At 36.9% G+C, this 13,193-nt stretch overlaps 1 protein-coding gene across 3 annotated transcripts in view; it reads right to left on the reverse strand.

Annotated features, from left to right (window-relative positions):
* Positions 1-12,824, reverse strand: part of GSH1 (glutamate-cysteine ligase) — an 82,197-nt gene extending 69,373 nt beyond the window's left edge. Inside the window, exons 1-5 of one of the 3 annotated variants that reach the window (XM_089997447.1) lie at positions 12,797-12,824; positions 12,623-12,666; positions 7,097-7,454; positions 5,134-5,284; positions 4,325-4,432 (exon numbers count right to left, since the gene is read on the reverse strand). In XM_089997447.1, coding sequence (XP_089853573.1) covers positions 4,325-4,432; positions 5,134-5,284; positions 7,097-7,446 — 609 coding nt within the window. In that variant the 5' untranslated portion in view covers positions 7,447-7,454; positions 12,623-12,666; positions 12,797-12,824. Of the gene's footprint in view, positions 1-4,324; positions 4,433-5,133; positions 5,285-7,096; positions 7,455-12,584; positions 12,602-12,622; positions 12,667-12,796 lie in introns of those variants that run through there. The other 2 variants (XM_089997449.1, XM_089997448.1) reach the window with 2 other exon arrangements.
* Positions 12,825-13,193: the final 369 nt, after the last annotated feature.

The raw sequence follows: 13,193 nt of genomic DNA on the forward strand, positions 1-13,193 counted from the left end.
TTTTCCATGACATTAATGAGCTACCAAGAAAAATACAAAAAACCTATGGTGGACTAACTATCACTGGCAGAACCTCCAAAATTTGTATCATAATACCCTCTCAAATCAGTGAAGGCAGATGATAAAAAGAACATACCAAAGTGCATAGCATCTCTCACACATCTAATTATCCTAATCATAGCTGCCAGGTGAACTAAACGTGGAGAGCTCATAAACCTATTCACTGCATGCACACCAAACATGATATCTAGCGAAATGAATCAGGCTACCAACCAATTGTCTATGCATACCAAAGTCTTCCAACAACCCCCCATTTAGGGATCGAAGCCTTATATTAGGCTCCATAGGTGGATCAATTTTTTTTAGTGTCACCTTTCAAGCTAGCCTTAGCCATAAGTTCAATAGCATACTTATGTTTAGACAAGCAAAATCCTCTTCTCAAATATGCAACATCAAGCCTAAGAAAATAGCGCAATACTCCCAAATCTTTAATTTGAAAGAATCATGCTAACCTCTTCTTTGTATCTTCAATTCACGAATTCTTCCTTATTTTTGGCTGAGTGTTTATTCAACCTATTTTCCTCCATGCTTAGCTCTTCTATAGTATCAACAATAGAGGAAACTTTTTCTCTATGTAAAAGAGTTGACTTAATGAATTAAAGTCTTAGCCTATTTATGAATTGATAGAAATGCTCCATATCAATTTGTTTTTGTCGGAGCTCAATGTCTCGAGGACAATGCCACTTTGGTTTAAGAAGAGTCAACTCTTCCCAAAGTTCGGATAATACATTGTAATATTCCCTAATATTTTTGTTTCCTTGAGTCATGGCACGAACATTGTCTTGCAAATTGCACACATGTGCAATATTCTTAATGGAATACATATTTTTGAGGTATTCTCAAGCATTATTGGCATGCTCAAATTTTGCAAGACTTGAGTATTTTTTAATATTTACACTATTAATGAGCCAAAACATTATCTTCACATATCACATTCTCCACTATTCATTTCTTTCCACATACGGATACAACTTTTGTTTTTTCTCCATCTAAAAGAGGCACTTCCTTTCTATTCTCTTCTTTGGTGATAATTAGTTTAGGTTACGAATCGGATCCATCAACTAACACCTACAATCCCTTGCCCCAAATGTGATGTTTCATAATAGAAGACCACATCACATAGTTAGTATTGTTTAGTTTGATAGGCATGATGGTGACACTTCCTTCTCATCCATGATTACAAAAGAGAATAGGAGAATGAGATAGAGAAAAAAAGAAGTGGTCAGAGAGAGAGAGAGAGAGAGAGAGCACGATCACTTGATCACCACGAGTACGGCACCACAAACTCTTTGAGTAGGATGAACCAAAGGACCAAGTAAATCTCCAAGAGAGCAATACACGATCACTTGAATGACAATCACCAAAAGAGCAATACGAGATCACGCGAGCTCTGATACCATGTAATGAAATGAGTCTTCAAAACACAAATGTCCACCAAATATGTACTCCAAATGGACATGCACAAAAGTGGGCCACAAAGAGCACACTCACATAACCCACAATGGGTACACACAAAGAAGACTACAACAACAACAACAACAACTACGCCTTCATCCCAAAACAATTGGGGTCAGCGATATGAACCAAAAAAGAAATTCATTTTGGGTCTTCCACATGAATCCTTTTCCTCCAATCATTTCTATCCAATGCCATGTCCTCGGTGAGGTTCAAAGCATTCATATCCTTTCCTACCATCTCCATCCAAGTCTTCCTAGGCCTACCCCGACCTCTTTTAACTAATATATTTTCCCATTTCTCCAACCTTCTAACAGGAGCATCATTAGGCCTTCGCCGAATATGTCCAAACCACCGTAAACGATTCTCTCGCATCTTATTTTCAATGGGTGCAACACCTACCTTCTTACGTATCTCCTCGTTCCGAATCTTATCTTTTATTGTATTTCCACACATCCATCTAAGCATCCGCATCTCAGCTACACTCATTTTTTGAATATGATGTCTCTTGGCAGCCCAACATTCCGTACCATATAGTAAAGCGGGTCTAATAGTCGTCCTATAAAACTTTCCCTTCAACCGCAATGGCATTCTACGATCGCACAGCACTCCAGTTGCACTTTTTCATTTCATCCACCCAACCTTTATCCTATGATTTACATCTCCATCAATTTCTCCATACTTTTGAATGATAGATCCCAAATATTTGAAATAATCATTCACCGGTATTTCTTGCTCACCAAGCTTCACTACACTCCCATCAATACTTCGTTGCTTACTAAACCGACATTACATATATTCAGTCTTACTCTTACTCAACTTAAAACCTCTAGCTTCTAATGTCTGTCTCCATAATTCTAACTTAGCATTAACCCCAGCTCTAGACTCATCAATCAAAACAATATCATCAGCAAACAACATACACCACGGTACATTTTCTTGAATTGATCTCGTAAGCTCATCCATCACTATCGCAAATAGGAAAGGGCTTAAAGCAGATCCTTGATGTAACCCAACCGTTATAGGAAAATTGGTTGTCACCCCTCCACAAGTGCGGACATTGGTTACTACTCCTTCATACATATCTTTAATTATACTAATGTACTTGAGAGAAACACCTTTCTTCATCATTGTCCACCAGAGAACGTCCCTAGGTACTCTATCGTATGCCTTCTCTAAATCAATAAAAACCATATGCAAATCTTTGTTCCTCTCTCTATATCTTTCAATAAGTTGTCTAAGAAGATGTATAGCTTCCATAGTTGATCTTCCAGGCATAAAACCAAATTGATTCTCCGATATCATGACAACCTTCCTCAACCTGGACTCAATCACCCTCTCCCAAAGTTTCATAGTATGACTCATGAGTTTTATACCACGATAGTTTGTGCAATCTTGTATATCACCCTTATTCTTATATAAAGGCACCAAAGTACTCTTCCTCCACTCATTAGGCATCTTATTTGTTCGCCAAATCAAGTTAAAAAGATTTGTCAACCATTCTAAACCTTTCTCTCCCAAGCATTTCCAAGCCTCGATAGGTATACCATCTGGGCCAACTGCCCTTCTTGATTTCATTTTCTTCAAAGCCTCTGCAATTTCTTTCTTTTGAATCTTGCGCATGAAGTCACGATTAATCTCATGAAAAGGAATGAAGAAGTCTCCAAGATCTTGAGCATGACTATCATTAAATAGCTTATCAAAATAATCTTTCCATCTCTCCTTAATCTCCTCATCTTTGACTAAAACCCTTTGCGTTTCATCTTTGATATATCTAACCATACCCAAATCCTTCGATTTCCTATCTCTCATCTTTGCAAGCCTATAAATATCCTTCTCGCCTTCCTTGGTATCCAACTTGTCATAAACCTCCTTATATACCTTAGCCCTCGCGTTTCGAACAATTTTTTTAGCTTCCTTCTTTGCTATCATATACTTCTCCAAATTCTCATTATCACGACTCTTAGATTTCTATAACACTCTCTTTTAACCTTAATAGCTAATTTGACATCCTCGTTCTACCATGATGTATCCTTACCTAGTGGTGCACCGCCTTTAGACTCACCCAATACCTCCTTAGCCACTTTTCTCATGCCACCCGCTATCTTATTCCACATTGATTCTGAATCCTCCTCGAGACACCATTCCACATTGATTCTGAATCCTTCTCGAGACACACAAAGAAGACTCTCACATCTAAAAATAAATATTTTATTGGATGTTCAAATATTCTTGAAAAGCATTGCACAAATGAGGGGATTCATCCCCTTAATATACACAAAAAGAGAGGCAAAATGGGCTTAAAGGATAGCCCATTATAGCCATTGGAACTAGTCCAACGCCTAGATTTCTAGCCGTTGGACTAGCTCCAAGTTTCCAATGGCTAGTCAACCTTGGTTGACCAAGACAAAAAAAGGAAAAATAAGGAAAAAATATACAAGAGTTAAATATATATATATATATACATATTGAGATATGTATATATATAAATACATATATATATATGTATAATATATATACATTATACATGTACATTTTAACAATTTATTGATGCGGAAGTTACTATTCATGGAACAGATTTCATGCTTGCATACTTCATACTTGATATTCGTAGACCAAACTGCTCTGGTACATTTCTTAACATCATACCTTGCCAGTCAGACAAAAACACAGACTTAATACTTCAAACTTTTTACTCAATCTGAGTTTCATCTTCTCTTGAATCACAACCATGACATAAAGCGGGGCCTCCCAATCATCTACTTGAGAGTCAATCCTATGAAGAAAGAAAAAGATAATGAAGGCCAACCTGATAAAGATGAGAGTTCACTTCAGCACAAGTTTGATGAAGAGTCTCAAGAGGTGCTCCACTAAGTTCAAATTGTCCACCAGGCTCCAATGAAATACTTTGCTTCCCCTGTTCAATCACAACATCAGATATCTGCACATACGGAAGCATGCACACACAAACACACATGAATTTCTCTAGCCTAAAAGGCATTAATTTTATTTTGGTTGTATACCGATATGTATAGTAGACAATTTAAGTGCATCTCACTATAAAAATGTCCATCATGTTTGAAGAATAGAATCTACAGAAGATGATTTGTTATTGTGAAGTGATATTGAAGAATACGACGCATTGCCATAGTGTAGTAAGTTGTTGAGGTGAAAAGAATTTGGTGGCCATTCATGCTGATGAAAAGATGATGATGCTAGCAGGTTGACCTTTTCTCTTTCCACTCCCTCTCACCACCCACCTCCTTCCCCCGAGAAAAAAAAGATCAAGCAGAATACTAGTGTATCATATTGAACAGAACCACCAGGATGATTCAGTAAATTTGTGGAAATATACAAAATACCTTTTTGAATAGATTTTGTACAGTCAAAGGTTTTAATAAAAGTCACTTGGAGATTTTATAAATTTACTGACCGACCTATGATGGCAACAACTAACATAAGGTGCTGGCATTGTATTATAGCTTCTGTTAGGGGAAAAAAGATGGCGTCACAAATACCACTAAGAGTTATGAATGTTAAAATGCCTACATCAGGCTCTTTGTGGAAGGAAATTGTGAAAAATTTTGTCATTGTTAAGAACATAATGAGAGAACTTACCAGATTAAGGCCAATGATCTTATCCTCTTCCATAACTTTTTCCCAGTCAAATCTTTCAGCAATACCTTCAAGCAAGTTCGCAATTTGGTTGTATTTCATGGGACGGAGAGTTCCAAATTCAAAACCAAACTTCTCATGCTCAGTTCCTATCCTGTCAGCATAATATCATGTCATACCCTACTGCTCGTGTGTGTGTGTGTGTGTGAGAGAGAGAGAGAGATAGAGATGCAACCAGTACAACATAGTTCCTCCATGGGCAAGGTTTTCTCAACATTACTTACAAATAAGGGGTTCTTATCAGGAATCTCAGAACCATTTTGAAAAATAAACAATAAGCATTTTGGAAAATCTAAAAATTTGACTTTTTAAGATCAAAGATAAAATATCATTATATTAATGTGATCAATGTAATTTAGTGATTTTTCAATTAATTATGAGATTTGTCTTTTCTCTAGAAATAAAAACTTCAAAAACGCAATAAACTGAATACATGGTCATATTTAATTAATATACCATAAGCCTATGTTAAGCCTTAGAGCTCTAGAAGGATCACACATGATAGATCCATATTTCAGTCTGGAGACAATCCATAAGGTCTAGATCCTAAAAACATTGTGCAACTCTTATCCTTAAAACATTGTCATAGAACTATGATCTAGATTGGACATGCCTTCCCCAAACCCAGACATAAAGTTCGCTGAACCAAGTCGAAAGCTTCTTTGCTACCACATAAGATTTTAGTTACTTTTGCCAAGTCTCAGAAATATGTTAAGCAAGTAAATCAATTTGATTAAGAAAATATATTCATAGAATTCATGCATTACATTGTTACCCTCATTCTTTCTATACCAAGAATTTCTCCTTCGTTAGTTTTAAGTTTTTCCCAATGTAGCCATAATATTTGTTGTTATTACATGCATACCAATTTAATTGTTTCAAATGTTATGCCTTTGTTAAATGAACTTATCTTGATTGGGTAATTTCCCCTAAGTTTATATTATAGTTGATCCAACTTCATTCAAGGTAAGAATGGGGCTTAAACAAATGAGAGGTTTCAAATGCAACCTCTCATTTGTTGTTCATAGTTATCTAACAAATGAGTAGGCATATCATCCTAATTACATAGCTTCCATAAGCAATAAGGAATCTCCCAGTATTGTTCCCAATTACCTACTATAAATTTGTAATGTAATTAAAGGAAGGACCCTTTCATGTTCCTCCTGAATTTGAGAGAAAGCATATACAAATGCCTATACAAGTGTATTTTCCTATTTGATAAATAGCAAAAAACACACCCAACTTATCAACTGTTTCCAAAACCCACCAACTTTTAGATTACTGCATTTAACTACTTTAGTTTTTCCAATCTTTGTGACAAAGAAATGCCTAGTCCTTGAATCAATTGATTCCCTATGGTTTAGTCAAATAATCAAATAAAATGTCTCCTAGTATTTATTTCTCAACAAAAGAACAAAGGATAATTTATTCTAATGATTCCACAAAATAATTTGTTATGTTATGAAGGTATCTTAAATGCATTAAAAAAAATTAGGCAATCCAATGTAATAACCAAAAAAGTTAGGTGGTTTTTTAATAGCTGATAAGTTGTGCAGCTTGTAGTTTTCCCTTTCGCATTGAAGTTCGGACAGAGAGAGAGACTCATAGATTCAAATGAAGTCATGTCATCACAATGTTGATACGCAAGAATTTTGTTTGATTTCACCTCCAGTGATGCAGGTTTCAAACCTGCAATATTTTCCTTGATGGAACCAGGTCTAGCAACTGACCCACTTGTATAAGGATCTCATTAAGCACTTCATTAGGAGAAACTAGTAGATTTACTAAACATACATAACAGAACCATAATTGTCATAATAAAGATCAGCCAGTTTCACAAGCAAACACTTCCTCTGGCAATGGAAACAATGTTAAGGGAAGAGAAGATGAAGATATTCATCATTACCTCCATTTCTCTTTGGATTTGCACCCAGAGGAGAGATAAGATACTAGATCCTCCTTTGTCAAAGGTCCTGCAGCAACTACAATATCCTCCACCGAAGAACTAGCAGCAACCAGGGTAGAGTTTAATCGTCTTCGGCCAATAAAACTAGAAAATTGCATAGTTTGCTGCTTATCAGAACTCCGCAAAGAGGACGAAAAAATTCTTAGGCCATCCGTTGTATTGAAGAGCTTATCCATATTTGTGCTGTAGTTTCCTAAGTGTGAAATATTATTAGAGGTACACCTCTCATATCGGTGATGTAAAACTTCTGAACATATGTAATGAGAAGGTGCATTGGAAACTAGCGTCATCACCACTTCTGTCAAGATCAAAACCATCAAAATCATGATCGTTACATAGAATTATAATCGCAAAATGTTTCAGGAAGGGGAACAGGAAAAAAAAAGGACTAAAGAATGCATAATTTGTCACTATAAAATGTCTCATTTTCAAACAACAGCCAGCTATAATATGAATTTGAACTAGATTTCGGATTTTAGAAAAAGTAACAGGAAAACAAAAAGAACACAAAGTTAAGTAAAACAAAAGACCAACAGACATTGATACATCGAGTGGTAACGCATCCCAAAAACATGTACAACATTCTAAGATAATTATATTATTAACAGGGAGAATCTCTTATAAGATGGAATAAGCAGCAAAAATAAGAATGTTGGATGGTTTCTTTTAGTATTCTAAAGTGTAACGCTATTCCTAAGGAAGGCAAGCTTCATTAAAGAGAAAGGATGACAAGTGATCAAAGAAAAGGCACAACAGGCATAATAAAAAAGGCCGCCTAGTACAGAAGATAAGCACTAGAAACCCAAGACCAGACAACATTAATACACCACACACAGGTTGACCAATCCAGCCAAGGTCAAATCCTTTCCAAAGCTCATGAACAAAAAAGGGAGAGCTCCTTTGATCCTCAAGTGAATCACAAAAAGACAGCAACCTGTGCCATAAAAAATTCCATTGTTATGCTCTATCAATATAAACCACAGCCAGCGATCTCCATCATTCTATACTAGCTTCCACTCTGCCTTATTACATCTCAACCAAGAGACCATGAGAACTGGTTTCAACTGTCTAGCACCAAAAGGTATTCATTTCCCAATAAGAGCATGTATACTTTAGAAACTTTTGGTAAAATATGTGTTCCCAATCTCAGAAAGAATATTAGTCTCGTGGTTACCAAGTTTTTGCATATCTTGGGAACTCGCTTCATGAAAAAACGCTTCAAAAGCGAGAAGCTAAGCACTTCTAAGACTCAATTTCCTTACCATGGGAAGTGGACTTCAAAGTACATTAGATTCAACATGACAACAAAACTTTCACTGAAAGCAACATATTTATATAACTAACAAATTGTACTTCATACAATAACAAAACCATTTTGACTTATTTTAATTAGACTGAAGAATAAATCTTAACTAGCAATGTGTTTTTTATAATTTCTTAAAGTACAGATATTTCATCTTTATTAAGCTGAAAAGATTTTCTAGGAAAGAGAACTGGAGTCGTCTAACAAAAAATTATCAGCTATCAAACCTGTTTTGGCAAACAAGGATATATAGCTCCTTTGAGATACCGGTCAATCAATCACAATGAATTGTTTTGTGCAAGATGCCCAAACTAGATCAGTAATTACCGAATTACCTAGCAACACTCCCTCATGATAGGAAGCATTCCTCAATTTCCAGATATTCCAATAGACTATATGGAATGCAATATCCCAGCAAGGTTTGAGCTACAGAGGATGATGTGAAGACGTCATCCACCATTTCAACTCGGAATAAAATGTGCGTGAGGGACTCGCTTCTTCCTAAAGATTTTGCACACAAATTTCCAAATCAATTGGATAGTGGGACACGAAAACAGCATATGGGACTGAGTCTCTTCGTTCTTCAAACAAAGGAGACATCTATTAGACAGCGCAACACCAAAGCCCTTCAATCTTTCTTGAGTAAGAGGTCTACCGTGACCAGCCAAATACGCAACCTAGGCAGCCCTAGGAGGGATTTTCTTGGGCCACACAAACCCATACCAATTATGGGCAGAGGCATCCTCTCGAACTGCATCCCAAATTTCTTTACGAGTAACTTCCGCAACACATTTAGAGTCATTCCATGACCATGAAAGAGTTGGAACCCAATCAGATTGGGGCCACATGCTTTCAAGACCTGGGAAAGGAACATGACGCTCCACACAAAGATCCAGGCCTTTCTTGACGGTAGTATTTTTCATGTTACTGCGTCTTTCACTCTGAAGTAAGAGAGGTAGAAGCAGTGGCCCCATCCAAGGATCAGTCCAAAATCACGTAAGAGTCTCATCAGCCGCCACACAAGACATTAATGGTTCAATCTTTTTTTATCCCCAGAATATTCCCTTCCATGCTCCAAAATTGGAATCCATATTTGCTCTCCAGAAACTTCTATTGTGGAGATATTTACAACGCATAAATTCAGCCCATAGAGAGTCTCCAAATAACACATCAATAGCAAGCTTAGCCAAATGCGCAAAGTTCAACTCCTCAATCCTATGGAGACCAACTCCACCCTCTCTATTCGGCTTACATAGGACCTCCCAAGCCACCAAATGAGGCTTTCTCAGAGAGTCTGAATCTTGCCACATAAAAATTATGAACATAGTCTCCAACTGAACCAACACTTTCTTTGGAACCTTGAAAGACAAAATCCAAAATACAAGGATAGAGGTGAGTGTATTTTGAATGAGAAGCAATTTCCCCGCATACAACAACAATTTTGCTTTCCAACTTCTACTGAATTTTCGCAATAAGAGGCTGACATAAAGTTGTATTCATCTTACCGACACAAAGAGGCAGCCCCAAATATTTTAACAGTAAACTGCTCGCCTTCCAACCGATCAGTTGGGAAACCCGAGCAGTAACTTCGGTGTTTACATTAATGGGTACAATAACAGATTTCTCATTACTTATGTTCATGCATGTAGCAGATTCGAACTCCAAAAAAATATTCATAACCTTTCGCACCTGATCCTTGGTTGGATGGCAAAAAAGCAATACATCATACGCAAAAGAAAAGATGAGAGATGTTCTGATTAATATAAGGAACTTTAACCGCCTGTAACTGATTATTGGATTCAGCAAATTTCAGTCGCCTAGATAGTATTTCTATCACAATTAGAAATAGATAAAGAGACAATGGATCCCCTTGCCTCAGCTCGCAAGAGCTCCAAAATTTTTGCCCCAGAGCTGTCACAGGGATTCGGCCAACAAGGTGCCGCACCTGCGTCGACGCGACGCAACTCGGGTGTGGGTGCGGGTGCGGCACCCGATGTGATCAAGCCAACCTTGGGTGCGATCAACGCACCCAAGGTCATGAATGTCCAAATCTGGACTTAAAAAAATACTATTAAAAAATAGTGTTACTGTTGTTAACTGTTAAAAATTATATATATATATATATATATATATATACCCCCGCAGCTCCCGCACCCAAGTTTTTTTTAAGTGCCGCATCACCGCACCCGCACCTATGTGACATAGCCCTGGAGCGTTATTCACCAAAACATGAAATGGTGTTGTGGAAACACAGAGCATAACTCTTGCAATCCAAGTTGGGTGGAACCCCAATCGAACAAGAGAACTCTTCAAGAATTTTCATGACACTTTGTCGTAAGCTTTAACAAGGTCCAACTTTAAACAAAATGCAAGAATATTCTTCTTATTGTAAGAATCAATGAACTCATGCGCAAGCAATATACTATCATGAATATCCTTACCTTTTAAGAATGCCCCTTTGTTCTTGGATATCACTCTTGTGAGGATAGCTCTCATTCTGTTCACCATCACCTTTAACACAATCTTATACAAGAAGGTGTATGTTATTGTGCTTCTGTAATTGAATATATAATTATATATGTATATACAGTTATATATATATATATAATTATGTATATTCTGCAATATAATATGTATTTAAGTATATTATTTATACTGCAATATAATTTGTATTTCAGTATCTACTTTTTTTTGTGAGATCTGAAATTTTTTATTTATTTATTTTTTTATCTACATTCTTATTTGTGTTTTTATATGTAATTGTAATTGATTCATGAAAGTGTTGAGATTAGTGGACGCAGATGAGTTTGCTATGGGATTTTGTATGAGGCAATGGATAGATCAAAGGAAGAAATTGCTTCGAATCTTAGTAATGTGAAAAGCAAATATAAACCTATTTGGAAGATCATTGACAGACTATTGGCAACTCCATAAGCCTTTATGCTGACAACTTCAACCCAGTGCAAAAGTTATGAGTGGTTTTTATGATGTATCTAATCAGACCGAAATCGCCCATTAAAAAGTGATTTTAAAATTTTTTTAAAAAAACATTAAATTAAAATAATATAAAAAACAGAAAATTAAGAAAAAAATTAAAAATAAAAAATAGAAAGCAATCGACCTATTTTTTTAAAAATTGAAATTCCAGAAAAAATCAAAATTAAATTAAATTCAGAAAAATCAAGAGAAAAATTTACACAAATGAAATGAGATGAAGATGGACTAAGTTTAGGCCGACCATCAGAACTCTCTCAAAAAAGGCTTCAACCCTATTATAGCCAGCAGCACCACCACCATCCATGGGGCCTAAATTTGAGAGGCAGGTGACTGATTACTTTAACACCCAAATACGAGAAACGTCCAAAAAATCAAACAGGATCAGATGAAATCATTCATGAGAAATAAGTAACAAATTATTAAAAGAAGTAAATAAATCCACAATATAGTAAATAAACACATCCCCAAACAAACTCAAACTACTAAAAAAGACGGCAACGAATATGATCGCCATCATCACCATAGCCACAAGAAATACGCACAATTTTAAAAGGAAAGTTAAAATTGTTTCCAGATAGAGAAAAGAACAAGCAGATTATAATAGAAACCACATGAAACTAAAAGCTGGAGATAACACCCAGAGGCGGAGCTGGGGGGGGGGGGGAGGGGGGGGCAGTCCTGCATCCCGAAACAGTTAAAAAAAAAAATTTAAAGCCCAGCCCTGATTCCATATGAAATAGATTTTTATCCATTTTTTTAGCCCAGTCCAGTCCTAGCCCAGCCCTGACTGCAGCAAATAGTTTGATTTGTCCATATGAACTAGATTTTTATTAATAATTGTAGCCATTTTTTATTTTATCTCAAAAAAAAAATCCAGGGGCGCTGCCCCCGACTATCACACCAAATTTTTTTTTTTTGCTACACCCCCCCCCCCTCAGATGAATCCTAGCTACGACACAGATAACACCAATATACACGACAAAACCAATCATCTAATCAAAGTGAAACATCAAAACGAAACACAAGAATTAGCAAAAACTGCAACAAAGTGGAGAATCCAGAGGCAGAAATAAGCTTAAAATGCACATAAGTAGCAAAGAAAATGGAGAAAGGAGTGAGTATCTCAACAAAAGGAAGAAAGCCACAGTGAAAGGGGTGGAGCGAACCAGCAGATGGTACGAGTGCTCCGTGCACACCCAGGTAGAGACAACTATGAAGAAAGAGTGGAAAAGCAAAAATTAGGTTAGAGAGAGAGAGAGGGGAGGGTAGAGAGAGAGAACGTGATAGAGACGTAGCTCGACACCGGAAATGGCGACGAGCGATGCGGACGACGGACGTACCCGGAGTTTCTGCAGCGGCGAGAGCTCGAGGGCGACAATTGGTACCCCAGCTGAAACTGAAATAGGGATGCAAACGGATCGGATTCGGATCATCAGAGCCGGATCTGGATAGTATCGAAACAGCCAAAAATTACAAATTACAAAACCTGAATATTGGATCCGACCCATTAGCATAAACCTAAGGAGGGATGAGGAAAGCTTAGCAAAGAGTTGGGTTAAGCGGAGCTTGGTTGTAACCCAAAAAATCCCCTGCTGTGGGATTCGGTCCAGGGTGGAAAGTGCCTACTTTAAAAAGCTTCTCCCTGACGCCTACGTGCCTAATTGTCGGGTAAGAAAGTAAGCGATTTCGTGATATGGATGGGCCAGATTTTTACTTAGGTACGTTCCTTTCTGAAAT

Source organism: Nuphar pumila, chromosome 2 (genome assembly GCF_984573655.1).
Source record: "Nuphar pumila chromosome 2, dmNupPumi1.hap1.1, whole genome shotgun sequence".
In the NCBI taxonomy this organism is placed as follows: domain Eukaryota; kingdom Viridiplantae; phylum Streptophyta; class Magnoliopsida; order Nymphaeales; family Nymphaeaceae; genus Nuphar; species Nuphar pumila.